General features: G+C 39.1%; 1 protein-coding gene across 1 annotated transcript in view; it reads right to left on the bottom strand.

The window, feature by feature from the left end:
• The window catches only part of LOC107185854 (transcription factor AP-2-epsilon), a 109,049-nt gene that overhangs the window by 54,104 nt on the left and 37,007 nt on the right, over positions 1–17,938 (bottom strand). The window contains exon 2 of the mRNA XM_015573627.1: positions 1,993–2,370. Coding sequence (XP_015429113.1) covers positions 1,993–2,370 — 378 coding nt within the window. The remainder of the gene's footprint in view (positions 1–1,992; positions 2,371–17,938) is intronic.

Raw genomic sequence — 17,938 nt, 5'->3', positions numbered from 1 at the left:
ATTGAAGCTTTTAAGAATGTTCTGTTAAATTTTCAACTAAATCTATAATTATTACAAATTTTCGTAAGCCACCTTAAATTTTTAGACAATGTTATCGGAGCACACGCAGTATCAACATACGATAACTAATCCTCAAATCAGATACACTCCATTCACGAATGCATCTTCCCAAAAGAATCCTTTAAATCCCTCACGCTCAAAGGTACCACGCGCCCGCGCAACCCCTGTTGGATCAACGGTCACAGTCAAACACATTTCCGCAAATAGATCCCCGCAGGATAAACCTAGATCGACGCTCTTTCGCGTGCGCTATTCCCCGCATAGTGCAAACAATTCCCTTGGCACCTCGTCAAACAAAAAGCCGTGGCATGGGTACTTAACCGAGGTTTCATCCATTCCACGTATTTGAACGTGTATCTCCCGGTTGCCACGGAGGTAATTTCAGAACAGAAAGGAACGAGCTGGAAAACGAGCAAGAAACCGTTGAGATTCATCCTACAGACCAGAAAAATCCGATCCTAAAACGTTCCGTTGCATCTTCGATTTCCTTCTCAACCCAGGCCAGTTTTTTCAGCGTGTCACGGCTCGTTTCTTTTCAAGTTACGGGAACATCAGGAGGGGCCCGTGAAGGCGGGCCGTATTATTACACGGGGACAGGTACGGCCTGGGCCCCGTGGCGAATGCAAATGTCGCGCGCATCGCTGCGACCAGTGGCCCGTGGCTCGCGTGTGCCCTCAGTGGGGATCAACGATCGCAATCACCGATGTTACGGGTGGACTTATTGGCCCCGCGATACGTCTAATAGATCGATACCACCCATTATTACGCCACCCCCCTCCCCTCTTCCCCCTCCTGTTCGCCAGATGGGTCCCCGAGCGGGCCCCGTCCTACAAATAACACGCCGCGCACTTTTCTAATGAGGTAGTAAGGCCTGCACGTGACCGGATCTCCGCGCGCTTCGATTTTACGCGTGCACGGGGGAAGGGGAGATTGAGGGGAGGCCAAGAGATTGTTGGATCCGCGCTAGATCACCGTGTTTCCGCGACCACCGTGAGACGATTAAGCCAGATTCACACTAGCGATCGAAGGTACGGTTCGATCATGATCAATCTGAATTTAAAGTATATCTCTCTTATTGGATTACGTGTGATTGATAAAGACCGCTGACTGATTTGACGTGATCTGACCGTACCGTGACCGCTAGTGTGAATCCGGCTTTAGTCGGTTCCGTTCGGGACGTCATGGATGCTACCTTTAGTGCTGTCTCAGATTCTAGTTCCTGTAGGGGGAAAGATTTTGTTCGTCCTTTCTGTTATGCCAGCGACGGCGAACCTTTTTTAGCGATGGGCAGGACTCAAAAGAAAGATAACCTGCCTACCTAATTTAATTGAATTGTAATAGTTGATGATGAATAATTCTACTAATTTATATTTATTGTTCTATGTAACATCTACGAAAGTCCTGAGTTATGACTTATGTTTATGCCTTAAATATTTACGTTCAAGATACATGTGAACAAATAAAATAAATATGATTTAAATCGTTTCCTATATTAAAATGGCCTACGACGAGAAACAAGTACGACACAAAGAAAATGAGAATACCTCGTTTTTCTCGTATGTCTGAATATGTCAGTTAACAGAATTCCAGTAAAGAGGGCAGTATAATCCACCACGTCAGACGTATTTCACGCGTATTTTGTCCGTATGTTCAACAATTAATAACTTGGCAACTAAGCTTCAAACTCAATCTCACAATTCTTGATTTTCGTCTTTTAATTTGACGTCTAGAATCCACCCTTTGAAACAGTCCCACATTTTTGTTGACACCACGTTTACCAACTTCGTTTCTGTTCAACCAATTTTCAATCGATTATTGTCAACTACTGCCACTCGGTCCCGTACAAAATAAAAATTCTTCGTAATCTGATACAATTTCGTGTCGATCGGTATTAATGGGTTAAGTATAAATCGTGACGTAATCACTACTCACCACGTGGATTCCCTCCGCATCCCTCCTCAGGTCACCGCTCCTCTGGCCAGCCGTGACGGCGGCGCTCAGGTGATTGTAATGATGCTGATGTAACGTGTTCAGCGTCTGCGTGTAAGGGTCGCCGACGAGGTAATCGAGATGTTGCGGCTGGCCAAGGCTCGGATGCTGAGGACTCGCCGGCGCATGGTGATGCGAGGGGAACGGGGGAGGGAAGTACGGGGGTTGGAAGTCGGAGGCGGTGGGCAACGAGGCACCGCCGTGATGGGGCATCCCGCTGCCGTTTCCGTTCCCTCTGTGACCATGATGATGGGCACCGGAATACGGCGACGAGTTACCGCCGCCCAGCGAGGATATGCCCCCGTGACCAGTTAAACGGTCCTGCGAACAGAAAAAAAATACGATATTATTTTAGAATTCTCGATTACAGTAAATCCTCGATGAGTGTTCGAAGGCCCTTTGGCACTGACAAGGAAACGTCCCCAGGTGTAACGCTGACTTTTATAATGAGGTTTAGCACAGTGATAGAGCTTGGAATTCTGAAGCCAATATTGGGCCATTAGTTTATGAAATATTTAATATTCAGTGTTGAGGAGCCTTCGAGCACTCATCGATGATTTAATGTATTGATGAATTTACTCGATTTTTTGTTTAATGTTCTCAAAGATTATCGGCGACCTTTCGAGGTTATACAGTAATGAAACAGCGATTGTTTTAGCGACCGATCTCTCAGGGACAAGATATTTGTCATTGATCATGAAACTGGCATTAGATTATGTAAATTGACGTGACACCAAATGATAAGTTCAATTTTTTAGATTTTTAACTTACACTACTTTCATAATCATCGGCACATATCATATTTCTGTGATATAGAGATTTTGATATTTGCTTTCCCTGATTGAAACTTCCACGACTATATTTGTTGTAGCTATAATACACAATAAAAAATATATTCAGCAGTCATGTCAGTGTGAAGCTGAAACGATCCGACATTTCGATGGTCTCTGTATCTTTAAGAAAAAATCAAAGTTGAAGTTGTTTTACGTACAGACGAAATTTATAGAAATGATGTATAACATTGACTAAATTTCCGAGTTACAAGACAACCTAATAAATTTTTAGTACTGTTCTCCAGCTATCGCAGTTACTTCAGTATTAATGAATTTCGTTATACAAGTATCACAAGCATTTTCCGTTCCCCTAAGCGGTCTACGTTCCTCGAATTCATTTCTTCATTCCTAGGTACCAAGATCGAATCATCCGAGAATCTATTCTCACCGCAGCTGACCGTAATCGTATCCGACGAAACGGCCTCACGCGTCGATGGAACGCGCGCACGAAAAGCGAGAAAATGAAAAAAGAACCGAATAATAACCGTAATAAATGCGTGATGGGGCCACGCATTCATCGATATACATACGTACAGGCGTGTCGAGTGAAACTTTCGCCGCTATTAAAAAATCATCGGTCGGCCGTAATTGCGGTGACTAATGTTCGGGAGTACAACGGACGAAGAAAAAATCGTGTCAGCTACGCTGGAGGTCCGCCATTACTATAAACGACGAGCTATATGGGACAGTATCGCTTGCTCGCCGAAGGTGGCGAGGATAAACGCTATGCAAATCTTATGGCGAACGGCGCAACTCAAACAGCTTAAGGGCAGAATGTAGGTGTGTCGCGATCTTTCATGTGAAAACTGTATCAAAAGTTAATTATAAGTCCGTGGAATTAAATATGCGATCAGGTACGGTGGTCACTGTCCTTTTGTGGAACATTTGTGGAACGATGATATTGTTAAAATAAAAGCTTGGAGGACTTTCAGACAATGATATAAAGTCAATGTCCCTATTTTTAATCGTATAAGAGTTCTGCTATTGCAGAAATTGATTTTTATTATTTATTTATGCAACAATCGACATAAAATCTAAGTTGATATCAAATTTAAACCTCCTTTTATAAACAAATTTAAATAAAAGTATTTTTAAAAACATTTTAATTTAATAATAGTTAATTTAATATAAAGTATAAAATATCCCTATTTCTGCTCAGCGAAAATGGAAGTGATAAAGCCAAACTTTGGGGAACGGTATTATGGAGTCCGTAAGTTTTTTAGTAAAAAGACAGCGTCCACGTGTAACTAAAACAATCGCAACAGAATCGCTCAAATCCGTCTTTACGACGGACACACTTAACATTAAGTAAAAAAATATATGTACTGAGCAGAAATCGGGACGTGATTAGAAATAGAGACATTGGGCGTATATATATGTATATACCTTTCGTAGTCAAAGGGTTAAATGAGCTCTTTTGCAGTTGTTGTTTGTTTTGAGTAAGAAAATATAAAACTATTGATCGAAATATGTGTAAGATATCTTACTCATAATTTTCTTAATTATTCCCAGATTATTACACTGAATATGTACATTAATTACAATTTGTAAGTGCTTTTAATGGAGATTTTTTTGCTTCCACAAAGTACTTTTGTATATTATAAAATCTTGCATTTGCATAAATACACTGTGAATGTCAACCATTTAAAGTGCTACAGCAAAAAATTTTAATAGACCTAATTTCAGAGAATACACGAGACTTGGTTCTTAGTTTTAGCTTCACGAGGTCCCATTTGCTTGAGAATTTTTTGCAGCAACGAATGATTTTAAAGATTTTAAATGATAAATCCGAGCATGGTCTACTTCAGATGTCTGACATCGCATCACTCAAATGAAGGTATAATTATACCAGGATATCTAGCGATGCAATTAATTAGAACAAAAAATATATAACTAATTATTCCATTTAGGCAACTATAAAGACTAACCTCTATATCCTGTCATTCAAGGCAAATATTACCTTGATCTTTCTTTCGGATTGCCAATCGAATCCTTTGCTATAATAACACGTATAAAAAAGGATTATCTTTCTTAAAATTAGTATCCTCGAAGAAGCGAGGCAATTTCAAAATTAGGATGTCATAGGAACACGATCTTCCGGTGTGTGTACATCATAAAAAGAATAAAATTATAGTGTTCAAACGATACCACAAAAACTCCGTGGAACTCGTTGTAGCTACTTTATTTCGTCATTAAAAGTTTCAAAAGTTTTCATGTCGAAATAATGTACTATTTGCACCGAACGATTAATTCAGAACTATTTCAAGGATTATGCGCTTCGCATTGTTCTTTGTTTTATTCGAGAATGAAAAATCTCATTCACCGTTGCTCAATCGCATTGTAAAGTTCAGATGAGAATCTCTGTATAAAACGCTGATTACATCGGTGTTTATGTGAACTATCGATTGTATGGAATATCGGTCATAAAATGCAAGATCATCAAAGCAAATTGCTGAAGTGTGATCAAGCAGATTTCGCCTTGAAAATGTAGTGAACTGCGCGTATAAGCTGACATTTAATTAGGGAGAACGATTGTAGTAGTAAAAAAGTAAGGAAAATAAATATAAATGGTACTAATGAAACAGAATAGAAGTTAAGAATTTCATAACAATAATGTTCCCATAAGTTTGCAGTAGATAAAACCTTTTAAATTGAAGCGAACGATACCTAAAATAAATTTAATCAGTGTACAGTTTTGTATACCTATCCACTTAATATTAACCAATGCACACGAAAAAATATTTTTAAGTATTTTCAACACGTTTAACATCTTTATCCGAGTTTCAGAATTTTTCATCGAATAAAACGCCGTGTAATCTGGACCACGTGTTCCTCCCATGGCACGATTATGTAGTATCATTCAGGAAGATAGTATCAGCAGTGATTTATCTGAATAACGGCGGAAAGGCTTTGTATCGACACTATGCCGGCGCGAGCCATTAGGTCTCCGTTCTCGTGATACGATCTCGAACATCTCTATACGTCCGTAAAAGGGCCAACCCGGACTTTTTTTCCATTCATGCAACTTTCTACGCGTGAATGTCACGTGTCGATTCCACTTGTACGGTATAATGTAAATTTAATTCGTATTGCCGAGGGAGCAGCTTTCGCGACAGATCATGTCTGACCGGTGACGGGTAAAATTTTATACGAACAAACGACGAGAATCGAAGAGGACGTATAACAGTTTATTTCTAATTATCCGTTCCTTTGACCAATTATCTAGGAAAACATCTATTGAGATGGCGTTTCATTCATGATTCAATTCTTTGTTAGTACATCTACGAAGAGGGACTGAAGTTTGTCTTGCATTTAATAATACAGTTCTTGAAGAGATTGTCACAAATTACAAAAGCATTTAACGAGTCTACTGTGTATGTCTGTACGAACAACTTCTAGATCAATTGCTCTTTTTTGATTTCTGGAGGGAATACTTGAATTTTGTGACTGAAAACGTAGATATATACTTCACATCAGCGAAACTACAAATCATTGCTGACAAATATGAGATATTAACTCACGACGAAATGTGGCGTATTTTTAAAATGAGTGTTGCACTAGTGCAACACTGGGCGTTAAGGGGTTGAAACAAGTCTTAAATATATATTTTGTGGAGTTAATCACTTTGGCAAGTGGACGGCTCATGTATTGCAGCCGCTACAATCGTCAATACAGTGTACACTTTCTAAACAATTTAAATGCCTTTATTTGCCTACTACAGTAGACTCACATTAAAGTAGCGGTGCGGGGCTCTCGAGGCGGTTTTTTACAGTCGGCAAACTACGGCCGCGGGCCAAGTCCGGCCCGCCGCCTCTTTTAATGAAAGAGAATAGATTCTACAATTTCACATTGTATGCGTCAAGTATATAGTTTCAAAGTATGCGCTAAAACGGGTGCTTAGTTATAACGGTCTTAGTGGCTAAAATATTTATTATTTGGTCCTTTATAAAAAAAGTTTGCCAACTCTACTGTATAACGATCCCCCGATTGTCTTGAGCAGTATGCGATTAGGGCGTAAAAGTCCGACAGGAATAAGAATTCGATACCTTGAAAGGCACCTCGTAACGGCATTTAACGACGTCGGCCCAAAAATTGAACGGAAAGGTCCGTTATAGAAGGGAACTCTCACTCGACCAAACATGTGACCGCCTAATCTGCCAGTGAGTAACGAGGCAAAATTCACCGTGTGCTTTCCAAATCGCTTTCCAAATCACCGTTGCGAAACTACGTCGTGCGGCCGTTGCAACGGGTACTTTGGTTCGCCTAATTTTAGTACGATTATATTTGTCGTTTAACGACAGGCATCGTTACGATCGGCGAGCAGAGTACCGTTTTTTTTCAACGCTCCACCGAGAAAGACATTATAAGGCGTCTTCAATTTGCAGTAATATTCGTTATTCGACCATTATCGATCGAATTTCTCTCCTTGTCCTACGTTGTCACTCGTAAGTTGAAATTTGTGATTTGAATTTATCGCGTAGTTAAGTCTCAGATTAAAAGCCGGCGGAATTGGCAAATTTGTGGTCTCTCTTTCCTGTTATCGGGACTGCTCTTTTATGTTTATTGAAAAAAAAAGATTCATTGCCCCGTTATTTTCGTGAATTCCCCATCGTCATTATACGAAATGGCACGCTCGGCATTAGTAGTTTTATTGGCGGTTTTAAACGTTATTTCGTGTGTCGATGGGGCAAATAAGAACGCGAGAAACCATTACGGTATATTAATGTTGGGCTTAATTCGTTGAACTTTCAACAATCGTGGTACTGGAAAACTTATAGTGGTAGAAAGTAGAAACTAAATGGTACAATTTTATGGGATAATAATAGTTGATTGGGAGATAATAACTAATTAATACGAAACAGAGATGGGTGAATATTTCTTCGAATTATTCCTAGAAAGTAAGAATTTTTAAAATAAAATATTTCTCTATAAAAAAAGGAGATATTTAAAAATTTCATGTTTAATATTAGAACTACCAGCGTTGAAGATAGGTATAAATTAAATGGCATAATACAGTAATATATATAATATATAGCACGATTTAGAACAATATAGTATAATATAAAATGTATAGTAAAACAAATGTCATTATAATTTCTGTAATCGTAAGATAAGAAATCTTGAATCCGTCATTTTGACGAGTTGGTAGTTCTAGTGTTAAACACTAAATTTCAATTATTTATAGGATGATCGTATTTAGTATTCAGTGAAAATGAAATAATAGTTTACATCGTGATTTCCAAGTCTTATCTTTATTCAGTCAAAAATTAGTTTCTCACGTCTGCTTCCCTAGTCCACAGTCTATCTAGATAACAAATTTGCCTATCCTCATTATAAAATTATGTCTCATTCACCGCGAAGGAGTTCACATCCATCACTGACAGCAGGAAACCTCGAATGGAGATTTATTAACGAATTTTACCTTGAAATGTTTATTATACGCGAAACCGTGTTCCTCGAAAGTATAAATCGTTGTTCACGAGTCGATCGTCCATATTATTCCCCGGCAAAATACGGATCCAAGATCGATCAAAGCGAAGAAAGTAATTTAAGGAGTCAGCGACCATGTAGATCACAGAGTAAGAAAAAAAAAAGGAATGTCTGCGATCATTTAATAGCCAGTTCGATCAAAACGATCTGTCACTATATACACGCATAAAATTTTCGAGCTAGGAGTAACCTGCATGCGGCCGGTCCATTTCACAAGACGCATAGCCGAACTTTCCAGCCGAGATCGCTATTGATAACGCGAGAGAAATCGTCCCTCTTACCACACATGACAAGTAGACAATTAATAACCAATAAGTCGACCCGTGTCGAAATCGTGAGATCGTAGATTACGGACAAATGACTAGAAAAGAAAATACGGCCGACGAGTGTTTAGCGGAACTTTGAATACCAGGCTGTGATTCATCGAACCAGATAATCACAAATCACTCGTGAACTGTTCATTAGTCCCAAAAATATTTTAAATAATAATTTTATGGTTCAATAGTTATTCTTTTTCGATTTTGCCTGCACAGCAATGATTGAAATTCGGTTTGAAGGTTTTAGTTGGGATACATTAACATCGAACACTGACAAGGGAAACATCCCAACTGTCCGACTTCGATTTTAATGGAGTTTTGTAAGATGATTGTCTAGAGGTTTCTAACGAATTGTATGCATTTATAGAATATTCGGTCATCTAAAATTCAAAATAATAAAAAGTTTTGAAAAGGACATTCAGGGTTTCTTTTTATTTTGAACCTACTAGAATCTTTGATAAGCCAAATAACTTTTTTCTAGGGACCTGTCTACTATCATCTTACGAAATCCCGTTAAAATTGCAATTTGACAGTTGGGGTCCTTCCCTTGTGAGTAAAAAAATTAGGTACTGAAGTATTGGAGGACCAAAGTGGTCACAATAAGTGATGAAAGTATTCAATCCGAAGAGTACTAAAAAACTCGTCACATGAAAATTGTACTTTACATTACTGTTTGCAGAAAAAATTTCTGTGTATTGGTAGTTAACTAATACGTAGACTGCGGATATTTAATATTTATGCAAATATAGACTTTTATGGGCTAATTTACATGAATTGGAGTCAAACAGATTCGTTTATGTATGCCATAAATGCATAAAATCCGCAGTCTACTAATAAGTGAAGCTGTGGAAGCTTAAAAAAATATTACGTGCACGCAAATTACATGTAATGAATCTCTTATAACAATGTAGACTTTGAATCCTGCCGTTCGGATACTTTCGTTATTTACTGTACACATTATGCATGGCACGAATACAGTGATTTTTCTGACTTGTTTAAAGCAATAAATGTGTTTGTTCCTACTAAGAAAGAGTCTATGTTTATTTGTAATTTAATAAAATATTCAATACAAGAAATTCATTTTTATCTCATTCATGTTGTTAGAAATTAGTCTATCAAGGTTGCACACTTGTAAATGAATTTATAGTACTTGAAGTTATTTGAACTATTATACCTTATAGTTAGTGATACAATATGGTAAATTTATTGTAATCTAAGCAATTGTTCCAGTAATGTTTTTCCGTAATTCGGTCCAATGTTGGATTATATTTCCACACACTACTGATAAGTAGTAAATCAATCGTAATCAACAAATGAGTAATCTTTCTACAAAATGTGGTTCAAGGACTCTTCGATGCTCCAACGAGTGAAAATTTATCGTTGTAGACGTCGACGTAAGAACATCGTGAACACTATAAAAACTTTGCGTGCACGTGAAAAAACTGCTTAATCGTAGATTCAGTAATCTTAAGAATGTCATTTCTACAGACGATTCCCTACATTTGAAAAATTGTTTATCAACGGTGACTACTTCACAAAAACTTGTGTAGGTTTCTGAAACATTTACGTTCATTGCGAATAGAGAATCACTTGACACAATTCAAGGAACAATTATAACCAACAAGTAACTATCACTGAATATCTTTAATAAAATATTTGTAATTAAAACAATTTTAATTAGGATGTTCCATTAAGGTGTACAAATACTATAAACTTCAATTTGAGTAAGCTTTGAAGAAGAACTTACACCTTCATTCACTAACAACAACTATAGTCCGTTCAACGAGACTAGTCAATAAAAATAACTAAAACATTCGCGTGCTAAGCCCAGCTATTAGCTGATAACTGTCTTTGTCCCTGTCCCACTTAAATGGTCATCACCTCCCTTTATTTATAATTATTAATTTAATCATTAATTTATTACATTATAATACACCGCGTGACATAACTATAAAACTACTCTAAAATTTTCCATTTTTATGTATTGTGTTTAACTAAAAACGAATCAAATATGCCATGTCTGAAATCGTGTTAAGAAGCAATGTTTCTCCAGAAAAGAATCAATTTTATTCTCTATAAAAAAGTAGTTCGTTTGTAGTTTAACCATAGTACATAAGGATTTAAATTTTTAGGGCGGTTTTATGGTTACGTCACGCAGATAGTACATATACACAGTTAACACATAAACAGATTTTTAAGTGTTTCAGAGACACTCATAGCTCCCCTTGTCATTCACGCTTAAGTACTATGACATACTTATACTGATATTCCAGTCGTAGCAGTACTATAAACAACAATACTGGAAAAACATATGACAATAAAAAACCAGTAGCATTCCTTCGTTTATAGTTATTGACTCAACTGGTTGGTTGATGCATAGAATTTCAATGTTACAACTAAATACGACAGCACTGCATTAAAATACATTCCACCAGCACCATGGTACAATTAACACTAGAACTACCGAACCTGTAAAAATGACGGATGTCAGATTTTTTATTTTACAACTACTGAAGTCCTAGAAATATTTCCATCGGCATTTATGTTAACTTTTAATTACTGAAGTACTTTATATTACATTATAGTAAGCTGTAGTGTATTATATATTACACGTATTAATATATTACACAATTTAACTTAGTATACATTCAACGCTGGTAGTTCTAGTGTTAAGTACAAAATCCTTTCTTTTAACATTAAACTTTACAAGTTCCTAACTTCACAAGCAACACGAAATTCCTCGAGCCTTGGAAGCATCGTACGTCAACCGTCAGAATCCCAAACATGTCAGTCCCTAATCTCTATCTACAACGCCTAGTTTTGTAACTGGGAACACTACATACGCAACCACACCGGTCTCTGTTAAAAAAAAGAAAAAGAACTGAAAATGTTAAACACACACCTCGACCTCGATCACCGTGGTCATGTCAACGTGCGGCGCGTAACAGAGCGCCAGCTTGTCCGCTGTCGGCGCTTCCGTGCGCGGCGGAAACATCCCTAGGATCTCCAGCTTGCCGGTTAAGGGTCGGTTATTATATCCGTCACCGTCACCGTTCGATCGTTTTTCCTCCGCGTGAACCACCCCCACAATCACTATATACCCCCGCACATCACACAATCACGTTCTAGATGTCAATCCTGTATACACCACCACTCGACGATTCTCGATCGTTTAATCACCGAATCCACTATACACTTCGATCACTTCTGGTTCTCTACTTGGACAGACCCCCTCTTACGATCACCAAATACAAAAAAAAAGCCTCTAGAAAAACCAATCGATTAACCCACTGACAAATCCACGAAAACCGTTACTGTCACCAGCGTCAGATCGCGCTCCTTATCCAGGCGCGTCTAACAGGCCAAAAGCGTTATTAACTCTGCACAACGTATAACAATAAATACGATCGTTTAATGTTATCACTAAGTAAACGATAGAAAGCAGAATTCTAGAGACCAGATATGCAAAACCCCACAGACTCGAGATCATCGATTGACAGTTGTTCCGACGATGATGCTAAGCCCGTCGCGCGAGCGACGAGCGATCGTTTCCGCGCGGATTCGAACATAGCCGCTGGATCGGTCGCGGGCATCAATCTACCAGACGGGTCTATGGCGATCGAGAGATGCATCCGTTACACGACGGTCGTAGCGATCGTGTTTCTTCGGCGACTGACCTCGGGGAACGGGGGGAATTCGCAGGGAACCGGAAGTATCGTGTACGAGAAAAAGAAAAAAAACAAAGAGAGAGAGAGAAAGAGAAAGATAGAGGATCTTGGGGGACGGCGTGCGCAAGAACAGCTGATCGGGCTGATTGAGCGGTGTGTGTTGCGGCCGACCGACTGAACCACCGGGACGACAGCGAGGCGTATGAAACGTATAACAAAGTGTGCGCGCCGGCACCAGAAGACGACGAAACGGGAGGTGGTACCACGGTGTGCGCTCTTACCGAGTGCTACTAATACTACTACCTACCGGGGACGCGGCCACCACCATCGGGACCGGCGGAGGACGACGACGCCCGGCGGCAGCTGCACCACCACCACTACTACCATCACCATCACCACCACCACCACCACCTTGAGAGTTCCACCCCTACCATCCTGCGAAGGATAGGAGAACGGAGTGGTCTCTCTTTCCCGTTTGTGCACGCGTGTACCCACTAGACGACGACGACCGAAATCTCGCCCGAGGGTACGCGCCACACACCACGTGCAACTACTCCTAGAGCTTGCCCCCCACCACAGTCGTACGGGAGGACGTCCCAACGATTGAGCGAATAGGAGAGATACCCCACGGTGTTGCACGACGCTGGCCGATGATTATCGACTACCACCGCCGCGAATTCTTTGTTGCGATTATGCTTAGGGGTTTGGTGGACGGACTTTGGGGGTTCGGAGTTAACCCTTGTGTAGGCAACCGGGTACACGGGTAACCAGGTACCCATTTGTAAATTTCCTTTTACAATTTTTTGCGTGCTTGTTTAAAACAGGACTTGGTGTATTATGGGAAGGGGAGATTCAGAGTTTCGGGAAAGTATGGAAATAAAATTATTTATGTTTATCTAATCTGTTAGAATAGGAGCATTCCGATTGCTCAATAACCGTGGATATTTTGGCTGCCCACACAAGGGTTACGCGAGAGAGTTTCTGGCGACGGAGGTTTTTCTATTGATTGTTTTTTTTTTATTAAAATGTTCTGTTTAACCCTGGAACGCCACCCTGGGGTTACCGACGACCCCGCGAAAGTTGAATATTGTCTGAATGAAAATAAACATTAGAACAATCAGCTTTTCTTTACTTTTCCTTTTTTTTTTTTTAAAGAAATGACACTGTGCAGTTGTGCACATTGTTTATTAAGTCATAGTATTCTTATGCAAATACCTACGATATTATGGTTCGAAAAAGGCAAGCTGCGGTCCAAAACCACTTTTTAAGTTGGTTCACAGAATTTTCTGAAAATTATAATATCTTTTAATCTTCATCAAAATACTTTTTTTCATTTTTTCTACATTTTGTCTTTAGTATACCTATTTATGTTTAGATTAGTTAGTAATCCTGTATAACACAGTCAGTTCATGATTCGGTTCATCCTGTGCAATATACTGTAATTAAAATTCTTTACAAAATATTGACAGGATACATCTATTAGATACTTCCTTTCCTGATTATTGATCAGACAAATTAAAAAGGATTGGGGAACAAAATTTTTGTAATTTATTAACCTTTAATCAACTACAGTTTACAATATCCTTTGATGAATATTATATTTTACATGAAATAAGGAGACATTATAAACTGAAGTTAACAAATCGACATCACTAATTAGTATTATAAAATTCTGGACATGTGCAAATGTAATTTAAGGGAAGTTGTTTGTTCGTAGAAGAAAACGATGCGCTGTCCTACCTTATAATCTTGCGCAATAGAGCCCGTTAGTTACTGGATGCATTTGAAATATCTAATTATACATATTGCCTAGCAAATGAAATATGCTGAGATAACGACTTGACTAACGAGCGACTAAAATTTTTGTCTTTTCTTTGGATAAATAGAAGGTGTGTCGGAGCTAATAGTCAAAGCCAATAACTTTGAAATAATCAGTGCCTCTCTCGGAACTGAACACACGTGATATAATTGTTGCTTTTTTCTATAAGAAGTTTAAAACACAGGAATTTCTTCAAATAATTTTATTATATATAGTAATTTATCGAGAGAACTAACTGTATTAATCACACCAATAAGGACCTAATCTACTTACTTCGTCAAATTAACCATTTACCCTTCAGAAAGTCGAATATTCGATCGCATCCTCTAACGCGCTTCGCCATTTGTACAAAACGGGAAGACATTTCTGAATCTCAACTACGCTACCAGCTTATTAACCGTCCGTGCCCCTGTTATTTTCACTGCTTCCATCAACCCATCTTTATTATATAACTTCCATCTTTTATGTCCAGACCTGTTCTTTTTTATCTTATAAGCATCCAAAAATTCTGAAAAAATCGAGGGATAGTTCCCAGGGTCTCTACAAAACGACCAAATAATTTTTAAAGTTAAATGTTAAAAGTTTGTTTTCAATAACAATCTCTTCGTTGCAGAGATATTTGCGCGCGAAATTTCACTTCTGGCATAAAAGACCCAGGGGGGTCACGGAGCGTTAAAAAAGAATAGTCGATTACTCATTGGTGCACACCAAACACTTTTCATCGCAAACAGATGGACCTTGTGATTTTATTTTCCTCCGGAATCGCGATATATCTGCGTTCAAATGGCGGGCCACGAAACCTAATGGGAATCTTATCGGGGGCCGGTTTAACGATTAAACCGCAACTCGTACATTAATAGTATTTATCGCTCCTCCGCGGGTTAAGATTAGATCGTGACGCGTGATAACACCTGGATCGTCGTTATCCGATTCGGGATACGTTTCGCGGCGGGTGGCGCGACGTATTAATTAAAACGGCCCCGCCAGAAATGTGTTCCCGGCGCGCACGCGCGTTTTTCCGTCAACATTCGTGTTCCATTCATGCCACTCGCTACCATTAATTTGCAAGGTGAAAACTACCGTGGCGGAGCAACGTTATAGGTCGTCGGCTTACGCGGGCCGTAATTTATGCCGATGTAAATTCTGCCGCGTAATTACGCCGCGGAACGCCATTCATGGTTGCAACGAGACGACGCGTCGTCGTCGGCGTGAAAAGACGCGTAGACACCGGAATCAGGCTCTTTTCCTCTCTCTTTCTCATTTTTTTTACCCGCCCGGCGAGACATTCGACGACAAAACGGTTTCGTCACATCGATCCTGCGAATCTTAATTAACCCCTTCGCATCAGAGGACAAGATATCTCGCTACGTGATTTCGTTTATGATATGTTTTGGACGAGATATCTTGCAACGCAATGTCTTTCATGCGATGCTATGTACGAAATATCTCGCGACACAAAATCGTTCACGCGACGCCGTGTACGTGCAATGTCACGAGAATTGTGCTGATATAGGTGCAACCTTTTCGTATGAACTTTATATCTTCTTGCGAAAATAAATAAACTAAGCAAATTGTACCTTAAACTTATGATCAAATGTGAAACTTAAAAGGAGTTAATAACATACGACGTTATGAACTTTTAACATTCACCTTCTTTTCCCAAGTGTCTTGTAATACTTATTCTAATAGGGGATATCAGACAAACATCAATAAGCGTACACATTTCCCTAGTAAATTAACCCAGAAACCTATTTGTGTTCTTCATTTATTCAAATTTCTCTTTTACATATTGTAGAAGGAATGTAATCACTCATATTTCACGGAGTAACCAAGCTTTCACAGAAGAAAGGTCCACAATTACATAACGTACGTACAGACTCCTCTTGATTATCGTCCTAAACTGGGGTCCGCGTCGGGACAATAATCTTATAGGGAGAAATGCTTCAGACCCTCGTATATTCGTTTTTTGTCCGAAGCCCGACCTGGGACAATAAAAGCAGAGGGGTAACAATTTATGCGCTTGACAGATTCCACGCCCCTCCCCCCTCACTGGTGGCGATGACGCCTGGACAATAATCGTGTAGAACTACCCAGACGATAATCGAGAGGAGTCTGCATTCATACGCGATAGTCCCGCTAAAAATAAAAAACCACGTTTTCTATTGATCAATGACACGAGCAAAGCTGTCCGTAAAGAAGGTGACAATCTTTCGACACGTTTGTTCCTTGTGTGTAATACGGTTCAAGGGGATAGAGGGTTCGCTTCCGATTTTTAACATCGAGATCAACGAGCGCATCGATGATGATCGTTTCAACTTTCGAACGGCTGATTAATCTCGGCTTTCGTTTCCTCGCGGATTTACAGTTGGATCGAACGAAGAAGAAGTATAGGACAGAGGGGAAGAAAAAGAAAGGGGAAAAAATGGTATCGTGCGCTTGCTCCGGTTAGGTACCAACGTATAGTGAAACGGAACAACGTTCAGCCTCCTGGCGCGATGAGGCCGCAGGCTACCGATCACGCAGCATCGTGTTGTCATCCGATGCAACAAGAATTTACTGGGGCAGTTGGAACTGGTCCGTCTACACGAGTTTCTAGCCACGATTTTTACGGTTCCGTACGGCGACGTCCATCAGACGCAGAACCGCGGATACCCGGCCGAGAAATCGGTAAACCGAATGGAATCGTAAAGATTGCTCGTCGACAGGGAATTAGCTACGCCGCGGAGCCGTGGCAATTATTCGATCGTTTTAAATGCTTTACGGTCCCGTTTACGGACTCCTGACGCACGCCGCCAGTCAAAAGTATTCGGCCGTTTGTCGTGTGTGTACACGACGGCATTTGAGAAAATTGAAAATAGGATACTAGAGAGGATGATTAACCCCTGGGCGATATTCGGGTCAGTTTGACTTGAAGTCAATGTTTGATTCTTGATTATATATTTTATTGTAGACATTCGCAAATTAATTTGGTACCGATAAACGATGTTCATCAAGCTTTAATGTGCTCTAAACAATATTTATTTCAGACTTTCAGAAATGTCGCAATGCCTTGTAATATTTATTACATATTCGATAAGTGTCTTAATACTTACGAGCGGGAACGTATTTATTGGGACTACGATCTGAATTATAACGCCTTTGGGTATCTATGATAATTGGACTAGTTTTGTGCTAACAGAAATGGATATGTGGCTGACTTATCCAAAAATTATATTCCATTAAAAATAGTCAATAGAAACACAACGAATTTGTAGGCAAGAAATTATGCAGTTTTTGTGGAAAAATAATTGAATTAATATAATAAAGTGTATACACTCATGTAATGAATAAGAACAGATTTAATTTTCTATAGGCCCAATGACTAAAAACTTCTAAGCAATAGTAACAGTATATAAACTGATAGTATAAAATCTATTGAAACTACAATGATTTTATTGCCAATTAAAAACATGATATTCAGATTTTTATATACTAGGTAGTCAGAAATAGTTACTAAGCTTATAATACCTTCCAGCAATATTTAAACGAAGAAAAGTTTCTAATGAGCGAAATAGTTGCAAAAAAATAACACGTCGAATAAGGTACGCCGCCATTTTTTCCTTTCTCTGTCGGCAGTAGTGCAGCAATATATCTTTCACTAGACATGATAAACTGTCAAATAGAATAACGAGACGACCGTAAAAATTCATAATTAATTACTGGAGTACATCTTCATGTGCAAATAAAATGTTATCGAGTAACATTTTATTGCGTGTATCATTT

Source organism: Dufourea novaeangliae, unplaced genomic scaffold, assembly GCF_001272555.1.
Source record: "Dufourea novaeangliae isolate 0120121106 unplaced genomic scaffold, ASM127255v1 scaffold56, whole genome shotgun sequence".
Classification (NCBI taxonomy): domain Eukaryota; kingdom Metazoa; phylum Arthropoda; class Insecta; order Hymenoptera; family Halictidae; genus Dufourea; species Dufourea novaeangliae.
The sequence above is the reverse complement of the archived record's forward strand: the minus strand, read 5'-3'. Positions and strand labels throughout refer to the sequence as shown.